The following is a 17,726-nucleotide window of genomic DNA, read 5'->3' as shown; positions in this document are numbered from 1 at the left end:
CTTTAGACCCATTATTAGCAGGCACATATTTCACCACAAGGTAAACCCGACTAAATCTAACTAATGGAACAAGTGTCAGTGCGGTATCAAAGCCGACAGCTACCTGATTGACTTCACACATAAGAGATTCATGTTATAGAGAGTTAAGTGTTTTAACCTTCGGTCTTTACTGCCTACTTGAGTCACAAGAAAATGTTGCATGGATAATATGCCCACATGTGCCGCCCACTTCAAGTCAGAGGTCCAGCATTGTTGAAGGCTCATAATTTGAGATGAACAAAAAAAACACAGACGAGGTCTTTTTGATGGATTTTCCTCCCACTGTTTTATCGAGTAAAATAAAAAATAATGCTTATATAATTTAATTGCAAATGAGTCCCCATCAGAGCGGGCAAACATGGATGTGTAACTACCGCTAATGGCAACCGAGTGCGCCGATGAATAATTTCTCCCTGAAAGCTCAAATCAATTATTCCTCACAAAACCCGGCACGCTTATTACAGGTGCACGTGCAACGTATGCAAAAGCCATACACACAACTGCTTCCCGAATGCATGAATAGGCAGATCTGGCCTAGATGCATTTGCATTTCAAACCAGAGCGAGCCAGGAGCAGATCAGGAGCCCATGTGATGTCACAGAGCTTTGAAATGCAATGGATGAAAGCACTGACGGTTAAAGGAGCTCGTACGGTCAACCTTTCTACAGAATGTATTATGTGAAAACAGGTGAAAATCTTATTGTGGGCATTTTTAGTGTCTTGTTTCGTTTACAATGTTATTTGAAAGAACCAGACAGTGGCTAATGATTCACAAATTAAAAAATGTTTTACAAAAATAACAGTTTAATGCACTTTACTTTACAGAAGCATTTCGGTTGGCTTTGGATTAAAGTCCATTTTTGGAGAACAATTCTTAAAGAAGCCCTTAAATAATTTTTGCATAATTGTCTACTTTTTCTTTTTTTTTAAACCTAAAATATAGAATTTTTGCTTTTGATTATTTTTATTCAAAAATATTTGTCCACAAAATCCAAGTAATGTGATCCAACCAACATGCGGAAAAAAACAGGAACTGCATTTCATGATCAATAAGTCAGTTAAATATCAGATAATTTGACCTTTTTATGACAAGGCAAGTTCAGGTTGTAAAATGTCATGTGGTGTTACTTTCCTAAAAAGCTAATGATATTTAACCTATTTTTGGTTCTGTACGTGATGGCTACACAACATGACATTTTCGAGTCATCAAATTTAAACTTTTCTTAAATATGGTATAAAAGTTTTTCAAACCTTAAAATAAAACATTTTAAAGAAAAAAAAGTGAAAACTCTTATACGTCACTCTTATAACCTCTTTGTGGTAAAATGATTCATACTTTGCTGTAAAGTAAAGTGCAGTTGCAGATGGTCACATTTTGAGTCGCTCACTGTAGGGGATCAGAAACATGGTCCAAATGTGCTAGTCAGTGAGGTAGTGACGTATCAGCCAAGGTCAACTGTCATGTCATTCATTTTGCATTCCCTTTTTGGTTCCATGTATTACATGTCTTCTGGTTGAATTCACCAACCCCCTTCCCAACTCTCTCGTCTCCTCTTATGAGCCCGCGCATCCCTTCCTCCTCCCTTCATATGTCCATTATACCCTCACTGGGATATAATGCCAAGGAACTGTGTTAAGTTTCGACTGTTTATTGATGAGTTGTTAATTTTCCCTGAAAGCACTAGAACATCTTCTCCCTCTCAAAACGGAGCCTGTTTTTTTTCCATCCGATTATACGTTAATTTAGCTTTTTTCCTTTGCTGACGCTTTGGCTTTCCATTTACGGAGTTGCAGAACTGTGGATGAGTGTGGTCTGATCACACGATCCACTGCAGTCCTCCTCCTCCCCTCTCTAGAGTGTCAGGATTGTAAAAGAGTCGAAGTAAGACTTTATGTACATATTCTCACCCAGTCTATATGCCAGTGTCCTCTTTCCTTGTAGAGCGCTGTGGGTGCGTGAACGCACTGTTCTGACTCACAGCCAAGATGGAGATGGAGAGTGGATAGGAGACGCCATGTTAATTGTGATAAGCGCTAAAATTAGCAGGGTAGTACCATTCAGTAGCTTTAGTAGTCAAGGTGGGTGGTGATGGTTGGAAACCAAACGCGCTCTTCCGGAGAGCACGAATAATTGTTCTACATATACTGTATATTTATTTTAGGATAGGAAAAGTGGTAGAGCAGAGCCCGACCCCAAAAAGAAAGCCTCTTTTAGGTCCATCAGTACCAACCTGGCCTCCAACATCAAGAGACGTAGGTCGTCCAAAGACACGGTAAGAAGATTAAGAAAATGACGCCCTGCCTGTACTTCTATCTTCTCGCTCTCTTTCTCTTCCTCCTCCTTGGCCTGCCCTGTTTCTTTCACTCTCTTCCTTTCTCCTGTCATCTCATCTCTCCTCTCCAAAACAAACGCCTCATCTCAGACTCTCTTCACCCTCACACATGGAGTTACAGTCATGGCCACATGTCTGTCAATCAGCCATCTATACTCCATCCAGACATCTGTTGAGAAAGCCCAATCAGGGATCTAGCTGCCAGGGAAAGTGTGGAGAGGGAACCGAGGAGCAGATTTTTGGGGGGCTTGTGTGTTTGACCTTGCAGGAGGAGCGAGGTAGCTTCTCCTTCTTAGCGCCTGTGCTGGTCTTTCTCCCGTGCCTAACCTGGATGTGACTTTACTTTATGCTCTTTTCTTTTTCCCTTTCTTTATGTGTACTCGTGTGTCTCTCCTCTCACTGCTCAGTCCTGTAACGGTTATTTCCATGTACCTCATCCTTCTTTTATTGTCCCATTTTATGTGGTTGCTGTCACAAAGTCACTCTGCACACCTCCCGCAATGCACGGTATCGCCGTTAACAGCCAAAGACGAGCGACACTAAAATAACCTGGGCTGTTTCCCCGGCAGGCCTGCACTACCAAGATCCCTTTATTTTTAACCATCCAATGTTTTCTTTGCAGTTCTATGAATAATAAAATAAAATAAAAACACTTTTCATTTTCAGGAAACGCTGCTCAGATGGGTTTTGGGTTTACGTTTACAGTCTATTGAACTCTCAGAGTTAGATTCCCAAATGAGTTTGTTCACACAAACGCCTCCACACTGTTTCTTCGGTCCCACAGGTTTAATAAAACGTAGCTCTCAAACCAAACAGCTACTCTGAAGATTCAATACAAACAAATGTGCAAGCACAAACAGATTATTTCATTGCATTATTGTAATTGGTTTAAACTGAATTTTAATTCAATTGCACGCTAGGCATTTTCTGGGTATGGCAATGATTGACCTGGAGCTTTGTTGCAAGCATCCTCAACTTGAGAGATTATTCTGATTGGCAGCTCGTTTGGTTGATGGTTTACAAAAAAATATCCAAATCCATGTAGCTCACAATTCAGTTGGTTTCTCCTTCAGTAGGATGGTTTGAATCATTTACAGAGGTGAGGGTGCAAAATGTGTTTTTTAACCTGATATGATTTCAAAATACATTTTCCAAAGATGAAGGCAGAATAGGAGCAGATTAAAGACACAAAGTCTACTAGCTAAAGAGTGCCAAAATGTCTTTTTGAACTGATGTTTACCCATCACAGTCCTAATCATCCTTTTCTTTTCTATCAGTGTTTTTTATAAATGGATTTGAATGGTGTTTTTAATGTCGGTGTCCACACCACATGCCACACTGCCTCTCTCTTCCTCTACCAGCATGATCCTTCTGGTTGTTGTAGAATAGAGCTCTAAAGCTGTTCTCCTGTTTGTAGGCAGGGGACGCTGTGGTTATGACTCAGAATTGACTTGGAACACCATAAACAATGTTATGACTCAGGGGATCACAACACCCACTAAAGCCACTTCTTTTGATATATATCCAAAACTATATACCATAAACGTGATTGCAGGTAAACAATTTTCAACGTAGTGAATAAAAGGGACAGTTCACCCAAAAATGTAAATCTTATTTACTCATTAACCTTTACTCGTAACCTGTATGATTTTATTTAGAATCTGCCGAACACACGCTTAGATATTTTGAGCAATGTTTTAGCCCATTCATTGAAAGTCAGCTGGGTCCAAATCGACACTCAACTGAATTTCATTGTGTGGGGGGAAAAACCCCACTGGGACATTCTTTAAAATATCTTCTTTCGTGTTCCACAGAACAAATAAAAATATCCAGGGTTGGAATGACGATATGGATGAGTGTAATATTTTCCTAAGTGGAGATTATCACAGTAAATAAACCTTTCATTATAACAATACTATAGAATCAGAGAAATTGAGAGCTATTGATGGTGAAACCTGTGTCGAACTGGAATGAACTGCACCTGTGCTGCATATCAGGTCCGGCTGTCATATTTCATTAGGACAGTTACTATGGAGACAATACTTCTAGGTCAGGTAAATTATTAGCCATGGGCTGGGAGACAGAGCGCTCTTGTTTGTGCCATTTCAGGCTTCTTGTGCAGACATTTTCACATGTGATATACGGTGTCTGTTTAAGGAAGCATATTCATTTAGCACTGTAAGCGTGAGCAATGATCCTTTAAGGAAGCAATTGTGCAGTAATGAATCTGTGACCTTGTTCACTCTATTTATCATACAACGCAGCCCAAGGAGGCCTGTCTGTTTTGAAATCGCAGACAAATTATTCTAGATGACAGATAAACGGCTTGCAGTGGGTGGAGAGATCGCCTCTGTCATAACAACGTGAACTAAATACCGGTCACGGGAGGTACAGTGCATATTTAGGATTATGCAAAAATATATGCTCTTACTTTCCTTTTTCTGTTTCCTCCTCATCTATAGCCATATCCTACGGACATTACCGGTCAGCTCAACCTGTCAGACCCCTCTGTGAGCACAGTGGTGTGAAAGTGGAGAGAGCAAGAGAATGGAAAAGAAAAGAAAGAGAGACTGGAAAAGCAGTGGGCTCTGAAACAGACCGCTTGAGACAACACCTTCAGCACCGTCATTTGAGCAAAATCCACCCCGTCTCAGCATATGCACACTGGATATGAAACTTTTATGGACACACTGGAGCAAATTCACACTGCCACACAGTTCACACCAGACCAACACATTCACACACTCACTCACACACACACACAAAGTGCTTCACTTTTTAAAATTTTTTGCACATATCTAAAGAGATTTTTGTGAAATATGTAAATATATATTCAGATTTCTGTTTCTCCACATTAGGTCATCATTCAGTCTTAAAAAAACAAAATAATACCGAATAGTTTTTTACTTTTATGATTCAGGCATAATTATGTTTCATACAGTACATATGTATAATACGTCTTTCTACCTCCACCTAAGATATATGTAGCTTATCTCAACACTTTGGTAGTGTTTTGATGTTTTCCCATTTGAAAAGAGCAAACACAGAACTCATCTTTGACTTCTTTGTATATTTAGATTTGAAAAAGTAGGTTAGGGTAGAAATTGTGTTGCTATAAATACTTCTGTAGGTGAAAGTTTGGTGCATTTTGATCATCGTTGCACTTTGCTGTACACTTGTTTCTTAATATGCGATTCTCTCCCTTCACTGCTGTTTTCAGAACGCTCTCCTGAAGTTGTCTAGGTTGCTTTGGACACATACTGTGGATCTTTTTTCACTACTTTATGTTTTTAATCTTTTGTACAAAAAAAAATATTATTTTTTTTTTGGATGAGAATTATCTGAATATCAGCATATTATACCGGGTCTATCCAGCCAGGGGCTAAATGTAGCAGATCCGACTGTGTTTATCATAAAATTTTAAAGACAAAACTTCAAATGAACAAAAGGAACCTGCATATGATAAAGGGTGGCGTAGATGTAATGAAGCAGATATTATTACAGGATCTTTTGAGCTTAATGTTGAACCTTGCTTGAAATTCCCTGTAATAATTTCTGCATTATTGTGTGAGCTGGTAGCTAGCATCTTTTAGCTACCACACTGGGGACCTTTCCTCACATTTTATATATATATTTATATATATATCATCATGTCATTACAAAATATGAGCTGTGATATTTTGTCTGTGTGAAATAATAACATTAGATGCTATTCTAGCGTTTGTTGTCAAGCTTTTGCTCTGTGGACTAGTTAAATGGTTACCGGCAAAAGTGGTAATTTATAATATGAGTCAGTCGTCTTTTTCTGTGATCTTTTAAAAATATACTGACCAATAATAGGCATATTAGATCACTGTATGGATCATTTGTCTCAAACAATCAATCTGAGGGCTTTGCTAACTATTGTGAGAAGTTTAGAATGTGAACTATGCGTACTGTAACAGTAAGTTATGAAACTGTTTTATAAGATGAACACATTAATATGAGAAAAATATGTTTTTATAGGAAAAAAACAGCCGTGGTTCAGGATTTGGTGGTCTTTGCTTGAAAATATTATGTTGGGTTGGGTTCAGCAAGTGTCTGAAGTCCAGTTTTACTGTGAACATGACTGTGAACTGCTTTGTGAAATTTGTTGAAGCGTGTAACACGTTTAGCAGATACACAAATTCTCTATAGATTCATAATCAATCCTACATTGAAAAATATATGCTTCCATATGCACTGCTGTGTCCATGAAGCCAATATTTGATCGTATAATTGGAATCTGTGTGGTTGAAACCCACGATTGTGGCAGGGAATAAATTAAAGTGTGCAGCCTGAAGTACTTGTGAGGCTCAAGAGGAACCCATTCACTGTTGTATGCAAACATGCATTATTTTTAAAGCTTTAAAATATTGCAAGGCCATTTAAATCTGCTTTCACCATATTTCTCGACCACCAAATGTGCTTTTGATGACTATTCCAATACTGTTTGTGAAAAAAAATATGTTAAAAATGTATAACTGCTATACTCCAGTGTGCCAATAAAATATATATCAAATGAAAAAATGAAACCTGGATTGAATAACTTTATGCTCACTGTTCTCCCTCTACCCTACTTTTGTTAGAAATATTAAAGTTTCAGAAAGTCAATATCTTCATAATTATTTCATATAAGAGCACTAGAAGAGGTAGGCGAGTGTTTGAGAAACATAGAAAATCAGATATGAGGATTCACTACAAGATTAAGAGCAAAGGTCAGCCGGCCCTCTTCTGTATAATTAACTGTGAAATTTCACACTGAATGCCCTATACTTTTTTTTTTCTTTGTGAGTGCAACACTGAATATTTGGTTAAATACCAAGCACATATTGTATTTACATTACTATTTTTGATGTGAATATTTTCTATATAATATTTAATGGGTTTACCACCATGAACAAAATTCATCATTCAGAAAGTCACATTCAATATTCAAAAAAATATGAAATATGCCACAATAATGTTTATCATCAGTGTCTTGGCACCACTCTGCTCTCATGGGGATATTGCACAGCGTGAGAGAACATTTGTTTCACTGTCACGATCAAGGCAAAAAACTACTGACTAAATCTATTTTAATCTTTCAGGGCTTTCTGAAATATGTGGAAGCAGTTGTGAGTTTTCTTACAGCAGATACAAATAATCTACAGTGGGGAATATTCATTCATATCTACAGCCACAGTCTGATGCATGGAAAGTATAATTATTTAAACCACAGAAAATTAATTATCATTGCACAATCCGCCTCTCACATTAAACAGACATGGTCACAATCTGGTGTGGAGAAGGTGTTGTGCCAAGACAGGAGAGGAGGGGCTGTTCTGAATCTGTTTGTTTTAACATTTTGAGCAGAAGTAATCCAAACAGGAGTACAGGTCAGTGAATGGACAAACCCTGGGGCATCTTGCAACCTGATGCTTGTTTGTCTTCGCAAGCTAGCAGTCCTACAGCTTCTACATCAACTGGAAAGGTAGGCTTTTATTGCTGTTCATATTGCATTTTAGCTGTTTTATCGCTGCCATGGTAGGCGAACCAGCGTATTTACCTCTCACTGGTATCTATGTTGCGTTTCAGTAAACTAGGTTGTTTTTGATGCACCGCTCAGTTGAAAAAGCCATAATATATGTCTAGTTTTTTTTTTTTTTTATATATAACTCTTCTATTTAGAGTCCATTTAAGGTCAGGTTAAAAACTTGATCAAAATATGTTTGTTTATAAGGATTGGATTTAGCACCCAGTCCATATAAGATATTTATATGAATTTCAATGTTTGGGAATGTTGAAAGTAAAGACTGTCAAGCTACAAATGAATCATAATTTGAAGCAGTTACAATGAAGCTACAGTTTCGAAACAGTAGTTAGCTACACTACAAGCTACAAACAAAAAGTAGCTAACTACATTAAAGATACCAAGGGGAATGTTTTATAAATAAAAAAATACAATGATAAAATGTAGGCCTATAATTTATTCAAAGCCATAAAGACATTCCTTTTTAGAATGATAGAAGTTAATTTGAGCAGGTAAATTCATACTGAATAACTGCTACAAAAACACCCGAATTTATATAATGAATTCATAATTATAGTAATAGTACAGGGAGTCTGGACGAACTGATTAATTTAAAGGGTTAGTTCACCCAAAAATTAAAATTCTGTCATTAATTACTCACCCTCGTGTCGTTCCAAACTCCTAAGACTTCATCTTCAGTACACAAATTATGATATTTTTGATGAAATCTGAGAGCTCTCTGATCAGCAAGGATACTACCACGATCAAGGCACAGAAACGTAGCAAGGATATCAGTAAAATAGTCCATGTGACATCAGGGGTTCAACCGTAAGTATACGAAGTAGCGAGAATACTTTTTGTGCGTATAGAAAACAATAATAACATAATTTATTCAACAATTCTTCTCCCTGAGTTACCTTCTTCCGCCATGTTGGACAGTAGTCTACCCCAGAATGTAATCAACATCAGCCTTGTTTACATTCAGTAGACAGCGCATGCATGCTGAACGTAAAACAACGCTGATTATGTTGATTACTTTCTGGGGTACTCTCCAAAATGACAGAAGACAGTAACTCGGGGAGAAGAATTGTTGAATAAATTATGTTATTATTTCCTTTGCGCACAAAAATTATTCTCGCTGTTTCGTATACTTACGGTTGAACCCCTGAAGTTATATGGACTATTTTACTGATGTCCTTGCCACGTTTCTGTGCCTTGATCGTGGTAGTATCCTTGCTGTCTATGGAGGGTCAGAGAGCTCTCAGATTTCATCAAAAATATATTCTGAAGATGAACAAAGGTCTCACGGTTTGGAACGACATGAGGGTGAGTAATTAATGACAACATTTTCATTTTTGGGTGAACTAACCCTTTTAAAAAGTCGTCGTTCTAAACCCAGATACATTTCACATTTGTAATTTAATAACGATGTTAGCATCACTTTTTACCCAGGAGTTATAAAACCATACTTTGGAAAAACAGTACTATTAAGAAAATAAATGAACTTTCACACCACTGAAAATTGAGTTAATTTATACCCTAACACTCATGAATTCTATATCTGAAAAGATTGTGTTTGCATATTTATGACGGACAAAATCACAAAAGCCCTAGCCAGACCTGTGCAACATGAACTGCAATATTCATCTCATCTCTGCAGCCCTACCACTTGTTTTTCCCACAGCAGGCAGCTTGTAAGAATCTCTGAGTACTCCCCGTACAATGAGCACAGCACAAACAAAAGATTTCGTCGTGTCTCTGTATCCACATCAGCGCCCAGGATCTGTGCTGAAGAGATCTCTGTGGAGGTACACGCATCTCACTGATGAGAGCTGTCAGAAAGGATGCTTCCTGGACAAGCAGCGCCTTCTGCTGGGGAGCCTGGTAATGCTGGCCCTGTGTGGCATGGTGCTGCTTCTGCTGTGGAACTACCAGTGTTTCATTGTTAACCGCATGTGCCAGGACCCAGAGCACAGTTCGGAGTATGTGCTGTTTGATATGGATCAGCAAAGGCTTTCTTCATTTGGACCAGCCTGAAGCTGTGATGCTGAATAAAGCTGCTTATGAAGACTGTTTCAAGGTGGGGGGGGGGGGGTGGGGGGACAGGGTTTATAAAATGCACAGAGGCCTATAGCTACTTTTTGTGCTGTTAATTTTATTATTAACCTGACATAATATATATTGCAGTAATGTATAGATGAATCATCAGTAGCACTAGACAAAATAATATAAAGTGGAATGTAAATAGGTGTTAAATTATAGTAGTTCTGTTCGATGTTTTATATTGTCTGTGGTTATAATTTGTGTTTACGTCGCATAATGCAGGCCCTGCTTAAATAAATATTAAATAAATCATCTTGGCACACAAGCACAGTCATTTTCAATGATGATACACTAAATCTGCTCATAATTTCCAATAGGCTACATTCCCATACAGTATGAGCTCAGTGCGATAACAGAGAGATGGTACTTCACTTTGTGTCAAAATGGTTGATTTATTACCCTCATAAAAATTCCACCCCCCTCCCATAACTGGACACCTGTTTGTACACCCCTAGCCCCCACCCTCTCTAAGCGGCCATTTTATTGACCTTATGGTGAACTTAAGAATTTATGACTGTGTGTGTGTATGTGTGTGTGTGGGGGGGATGTTATGTGGTTTAAACTTTAAATGATGAATTTGTGTTAAATGGGGTAAAGGGAAGTTTTTATTAAAGTGTTTTCACATACACATCAAGAAAAAAAAAAACATCAAACATGTGTGTAAAACGTACAAAGACTGTTTATTTCCCTACAAGTGTAGACTTAAAACAGGAAAAACGTAGAAAATAAAACAAAAAAGCATTAGATACACTATCTTAAAACTAGTTGTTTGACAAAGTTAAATAGAAGAAGCGAGCGCGTTCATTTAAACCTATTTTGCGGTTTTAAAAAGTTGTGACTTTAAAACAGATACAAAGTTAGATAATATAGATTCGTTTTTCCCCTACAAGTGGAGACTAGCATTGTTAAAACAGAAAAAAGGAAAATAAAACAAAAAAAAAGCATTAGATACACTATCTTAAAACTAGTTGTTTGACAAAGTTAAATAGAAGAAGCGAGCGCGTTCGTTTAAACCTATTTTGCGGTTTTAAAAAGTTGTGACTTTAAAACAGATACAAAGTTAGATAATATAGATTCGTTTTTATCTTACGATGGTACGTGTGTTTTTTTCCTTACAAGTGGACACTAGTGTTGTTAAAACAGTTTTAGGAAAAACTAAAACAAATAAAAAAGCATTTCGTTTATCTATAACAAAAAAGAATCGGATGCGTTAGTTAAAACAATAAGATATTTATCAAAAAACTATGTCTTGCTTTTTTTTTTTAAAGTTTGACTTTATAACAGACATAAAGTTAAATAATATAGAGACGAGTTCTCTTACCGTGAAGTGAAATAAAAAATATCACACCGTTAAACAACAGTATAAGATAGCTGTAAAATCTTCTGACATTACAATTGAAAACCTAGCCTTTGTCCCAACTTAGAAAAGTTAAACAAATGTCTATCCACGGCGTTCGTTAAAACACCAGCATAAGATACTTGTCGAAGTCTATCTTGCGGTCTACCATTAGCTGCTCTGACAGAAAGTTAGAAAATGAAAAGACCAGACTATTTTACCTAGCCTCCGTGAGATAACCGCTCCCTTCCATGTCAAAACTCAGAATGAGGTTACGCTTGCCGTCAGGTCACGCCTACATCACCGCCCTCTAACGCTGTAAGGACAGACCGGGCTGAAGATTTGCATGTTAAAGAAATTAAAGTAATGTTTTAACATTAGAACAAAGTTATTTATAAATATTTTACATTTCTCAATTAATGAAACCGTTCACCATTCATCATAAAACTTTTCACTTTAAAAGGTTACATAACCTTCTTGTAAACAAACGCCCCACAGGGGAAAAATGTTATTTGTTTGTCTTATTTTATTTAAGCGTCTTAATAATAGACCTTCGATTTCTGTCAAGCTTCTACCGTGGTATAACCCAGACTTTTTTTCGTTTTTAAAATCAGGTTACATGTTTTCTTTTAAACATTCGCCTCTAACCCACAGGAAATAAAATTTAATTTTATTTTAGTTATTTACACTTAACACCTTTTATTTATTTACTCTTTGATATTGTCAATCTTAAAACTTCTAGTGTGCTGTATCGGTTAAAATACACGTGCGGGAAGAAACTGAAATGATAGCAAATGTTTTGGATTTTCAGTCATAATTAGAGGGTAAACGTTATTTTTCTACAACATCTTACGAATGTAAATGTATGTCTCACGCAGAGTGACCAAATGAGAAAGTGTGCTGCGCGTCTGGTCGCACGGGACACTGAAACGGCGTTATCTGATCAACGTTGTAAAATATCTAAAGTTTCTGGGATTCAACTCATTTCCAATCTAATGAGTTTTTGAGGGGCTCTGGCATCATAGACATTGTTAGAACGCGGTCCATTGATTAAAACAGATGGTCTTTCTAGTTTTGGATTTTCAGTCATAATTAGAGGGTAAACGTTATTTTTCTACAACATCTTACGAATGTAAATGTATGTCTCACGCAGAGTGACCAAATGAGAAAGTGTGCTGCGCGTCTGGTCGCACGGGACACTGAAACGGCGTTATCTGATCAACGTTGTAAAATATCTAAAGTTTCTGGGATTCAACTCATTTCCAATCTAATGAGTTTTTGAGGGGCTCTGGCATCATAGACATTGTTAGAACGCGGTCCATTGATTAAAACAGATGGTCTTTCTAACATGTTCAGCGATCAAAGGATCTCTATGGCATCTATTTTATGACGTGCACCTGCGTGCGTGAACTCTGTCGAAGGTTTAGGAAAAAGTTCACAAACCGGTCAAAGGAAGTGTGACCTATTGAAGCTTTTCATGACACATATCTGGTGAAGTTAGATGTAGTTTAGAATTGTGTATTTATAATGAGACGAGATACCACAAAAGAAGAACCAGAAACTTAAACAAATAGAGGCCCCCAAAGATGATGGTTTTAATAAAATGCTGTAGGAAAACATTCTTTAATTTACTTCATTTTACCTAGTTTTATTTCTTTTTTCACTCATATATTTTTCATCCGTCAACACAAACACACACCTACACATAAACATCCACATAAACAACCATACAGTTAAATATTTAAACTTTCTCATACAAACCTTTTATAAATAAAAAACTTTTAGAATTACACCGGGCATCTTTACAAGGTGATGAAAAGCAGCATGATTAAACAATGATATAACTTTTGTTTTAAAAAATAAGTTTTTAGATCTTCCAAACCTAAAACCACAATGTTCTAAAGCAAGGATTAGAAGCAGTCAAACGATCCTCTGAGTAAAGCAAGACACTTACAGAGATTTTTCTTTAGGAATTGGACCTAAATTAGATAGATAAAGAAAACACACACACACACACACACAAATCTGAGTATGCTAAATTTTAAATACGAGCAAAATCATATATATTGTTTTTACTTGTTGTTGTTATTTAAGAAATGTTTTCATTTTAATCTACACTGTAGATAGTATGTGTAGTGTAAAAGAACAAATATACATTTCACTTAAAACTTCAGTAAAATAATTACACCGGCAGTTTTAAACATGATTAAAAAGTTTTAAACACTTTGTGTGTCGCTAAAGTAAGTCATGATGTCAATTGTCTTTAAATTAAACTTTAGTTTTATCCTTCAATTTCTTTAAAATAGCCTGATGATAATACGTCCCGACTGGTTTTCTCACGAGTAGATAACTCTTTGGATGTCTTTGTGACAAACACATAATTTTTTACTTCAGAAAAGTTTTCGAAACGTATGACTGAACTTTTACTCATTTGACAGACCTACGTTTCAAATTATTTACCCGAGGCGTTTAACAGCCAGAGGGGTTACATGTTATTTTCTAACGTTCGTGGGAACCTTTATTGGTGTAAATTTCTCACCTAGAACACAAAACTTGTAAATCTTTTGGATTGTGTATGTTTTAGCTGAAGACAGCTCTTTGCGAAAGACAGCTCTTTAAGTCTTGCTGTTTTAACCTTAAACCTATTACAGCTGAAGCAGATCAAACTATTGCACTGAAAGCTGCACATTCATTCAAGTTTGAACATGTTAAAATCTCTGCACTCTTGTAAAGACACATAAACACACACACACACACACACACACACACACACACACACACACACACACACACACACACATACACTAAAACAAAACCCTATACAGTTAAACATTTAGACTATTATGATGTGTACTATTTATGTTTTCATCTCTACAAGATGAGGAAAGCAGCATGATTAAACAATGATATAACTTTTGTTTTAACAAATAAGTTTAGATCTTTCAAACCTAAAACCACGATGCTCTAGAGCAAGGATTAGAAGCGGTCAAATGATCCTCTGATTAACGGAAGACACTTACAGAGATTTTTCTTCAGGAATTTGACCTATATTAGACTGAAAATTACTTAAGGTTGTCTGCAACAAAAGTATAAGGTCCCACAAATGCCTCTCAGAATCTTTACAACAGATTAGACTTTCTTTCTCACCTTAAAAACGGTATTATTAACCGCAGAGTTTAAATGTAGCATTTGTTCACAGTATAATGTTCTATTAAAATAAAAAAACAACTGGCCTATATAGGTTTATCTGACTAAGATTTGATCAAATAACTGATATAAGAAACATGCAAATATTTGATAAGTCCATCTTATCACACCACAACCTGACGTGTCTGATGGTTTATGATGGCATCTTCCTGATACAGATGTGTTAAGTGTCTGTAAAATAGTTTAAAAAGTCATATTTTTAGCTTTCACGTAGGATTTGTGTCCACGCTCAAGTGGTTTTGTGTAACAGAATCCTGAGACAAATGAAAACAGAATGCGTGAAAGGGGTTTCTCTTTAAGATATTTGTAATGACAGACTAAAAGCTTTATAAAACAATCGTGCGTATGCATTTCTCTCGTACATGTATACAGTAACCGATGAATACACAAAACAGTATTAATACATAACCTCATAAATTCAGCGTGATTCTATCATATCAATCAATAATAAAAGATTTAATTTATATACCGTATCAGACTTTCTCTTCAAAACACAAACTTTCTTAAGACTTTTTTTTTTAAATGTGTTGAACAAACGGTTTTGGAGGGAAAACAGTATAGTGTTGTGTTTCTAAGTTAGGATGCTTGTAGTTAACCCCGTCTTTATCTAAAATATTTTTGTATTCAAACTCTCTTACGCACACACACACATGTTGGTTTTAATGTTTTCTGGGGACTCTCCATAAGCGTAATGGTTTTTATACTGAACAAACTGTGTGCGCTATTGCCCTACACCAATCCTACACCTAAACTTAGCCCTCACAGGAGACTTTGTCCATTTTTAGATTTTCAAAAGAACACCATTTAGTATGTTTTTTTTTAAGCCTTTTGAATTACGGGGACATAGGCAGTGTCCTCATAAACCACCTTCATATTGTAATACCTCTGTCATACCCACGTCATTATACAAATTTGTGTCCTCAAACCACACACACACACACACACACACACACACACACACACACACACAGAGCTTTCCCGGACAGCTGCAAATTGGCAACAAATTATTTTCTTTGTTTATCATTCAGCTGTAGCTAAAACCCTATAACGGAGTTATTTTATGCATTATCGCAACTATAGATGCTGAAAGTGCTCATTAACCTGTTTAACTCTAAAAATGTGAACAATGTCACTAACGACTAGTTTAACAAACAAGGGTACGCTTATAAAACAAGTCTGGAAGCGATTTGAAGTATTCTAACAAGTTCAACCGCTTCAGAAAATAGCACCGCAGTAAACTCTGGATGTGATAACGAACGCCTTATCAGATGTTCAACATATTATTACAAGGCCTTGCTTATAGTTTATGATGAAGCTAGAAAAATATAAGAACACAAGCAAATCCTAACACTATTTCACGAAATAACGCAACAACGGGTGCTCCGTTTCAACATATACACGTCAAATCTGTTTTACCCTAAGTATATCGTATTCTTCTTATATATATATATATATATATATAGATATATAGATATATATATATATATATATTTGTTTAGGCTAAATAGCTACGTTTTAACAATTCTTTTTGTTTTTACAAAGATGTTATATTGAACGCGTGTAACTAATACCTCCTTCAAACGTTGCGGCCTTTCAGGTCAGCGAACCACAATACCCAGCATACACCTCAGACTACAAACGTCGCCGTCGGGGGTCCATATCCCAAAATGCTTGTGCGTGACAGCGCTCTAAACCGTAGGACTTCTGATTATACGGGCGCACAGATATAAAAAGACAGACATTTCCACACTTTTTGTGAAGTACACGCACCTTTCCGTGTTGTGATGATGTAAACCCTTTTTGTGGTCTCTGTTAGCGACGTGAAGTCCGATTCATTTCTGCGAAACGATTCTTTCCCACAGTTCGGTTCAGTGATTCGGTTCAAATAACCAATTCTTTGTCTCATTAATTCGTCTCGCTGTAATCAAAATGGGTGTGAAAGGTGGGATAACATATTAACGTGATGTTTTGGTACGTGTCTTACACAACCGTGCGTTACTTAACGTTCTTATTAAGTTTTAATATAAAAGGTAATAGTCTGTTAACAATTTTGATGCTTTTATTATGAAATCGTACAAAGAACCACTAAAGTACGCACTGTTTGTTAACACGGAATAATCAAAATAATAACCTACTACGAGGTTTATTTACACCATGCCGAATGTAATACAGTTAAACAGAAACATTACAACATTTCAAACTTGTTAAACAACGGCTTCAATACATTCCTCTTATGAAAACGATTAAAATCGAATGCTGTCAAACAGAATGTTGTCTGCAAGTTCCCGACGTGTAAATTACCAACAAGTTCTCAATATTCTCAATATGAAAATATGTTCAAAACGCATAAACATCCATCACGCATATAGTTTGTGCGTCGATTTAACACGTTCTGTACATGCAATCAAAAACACGACCGACAGACAGACAAAACCTCAACGATACCTGAGATGGATCAGGAGGGAGGACAAAATTATTATTATTCGTCACAATAACATACCGGGTCCGAGAAATTTGATACCCTTACTACAGATTTTCGCGACATTCTTTATTCTAGTTGTTATTTTCCTCTTATTCAATCATAAACCTGCAAGAGTTAAATTAATTGATAACATTTGAACAAATTCTCTAAGTGAAAAAATGAAATCCTGTGTTTTACGTTCAGATTTGTCTGATCGTTTTGCGATATTGCATCATTCTGTAATTCGGGTTAACAGGGTTAAATTCTCAAAAGAAATACAACAACGATTAAATGACAGTACATGACACCGCTTAAGACTAAACAACACTAAAGGACTTCTTTCTGGTCTGTCTACGATGTGTGCGTTCACAAGACAACCCGTGCACGAAAAACGGGGGTTTGTGTCTTTCTGTCAGCTACATACGACTATTTCACTTCAAACTTTTCTAACTATTACGCTTGAAGCGACGCGTTTCACAGTACATACGCAGATACGTGTTTCTTTTTCGTATGTCTCTAAACAATAGTTAGGTAAATGACTTGCATACAGCTGATACGTCATTTTAAGTAAAAGGTGGGACGATTTATGTCTTTTTTATTTTGACCACACCAACGCTTTGATACCCACGTTTTCGACGTCTGTCTTTTAAGCCTGACCCCAGAAAACAGATGTCTCAAAATTTAGTTCTTCTTTTTATGAAAACGTGCGGTAAACAG

General features: G+C 36.5%; 1 protein-coding gene across 1 annotated transcript in view; it reads left to right on the top strand.

Moving 5' to 3' along the window:
• LOC306870310 (glutamate receptor ionotropic, NMDA 1-like) overlaps positions 1-6,914 on the top strand; it is a 28,410-nt gene extending 21,496 nt beyond the window's left edge. Inside the window, exon 19 of the mRNA XM_079417506.1 lies at positions 4,835-6,914. Within this exon, the coding sequence (XP_079273632.1) occupies positions 4,835-4,900 (66 nt within the window). The 3' untranslated portion in view covers positions 4,901-6,914. The remainder of the gene's footprint in view (positions 1-4,834) is intronic.
• Positions 6,915-17,726: the final 10,812 nt, after the last annotated feature.

The sequence above is a fragment of the Barbus barbus genome (genome assembly GCF_936440315.1).
Source record: "Barbus barbus genome assembly, chromosome: 5".
In the NCBI taxonomy this organism is placed as follows: domain Eukaryota; kingdom Metazoa; phylum Chordata; class Actinopteri; order Cypriniformes; family Cyprinidae; genus Barbus; species Barbus barbus.
This window is presented reverse-complemented; position numbering and strand designations above follow the sequence as displayed.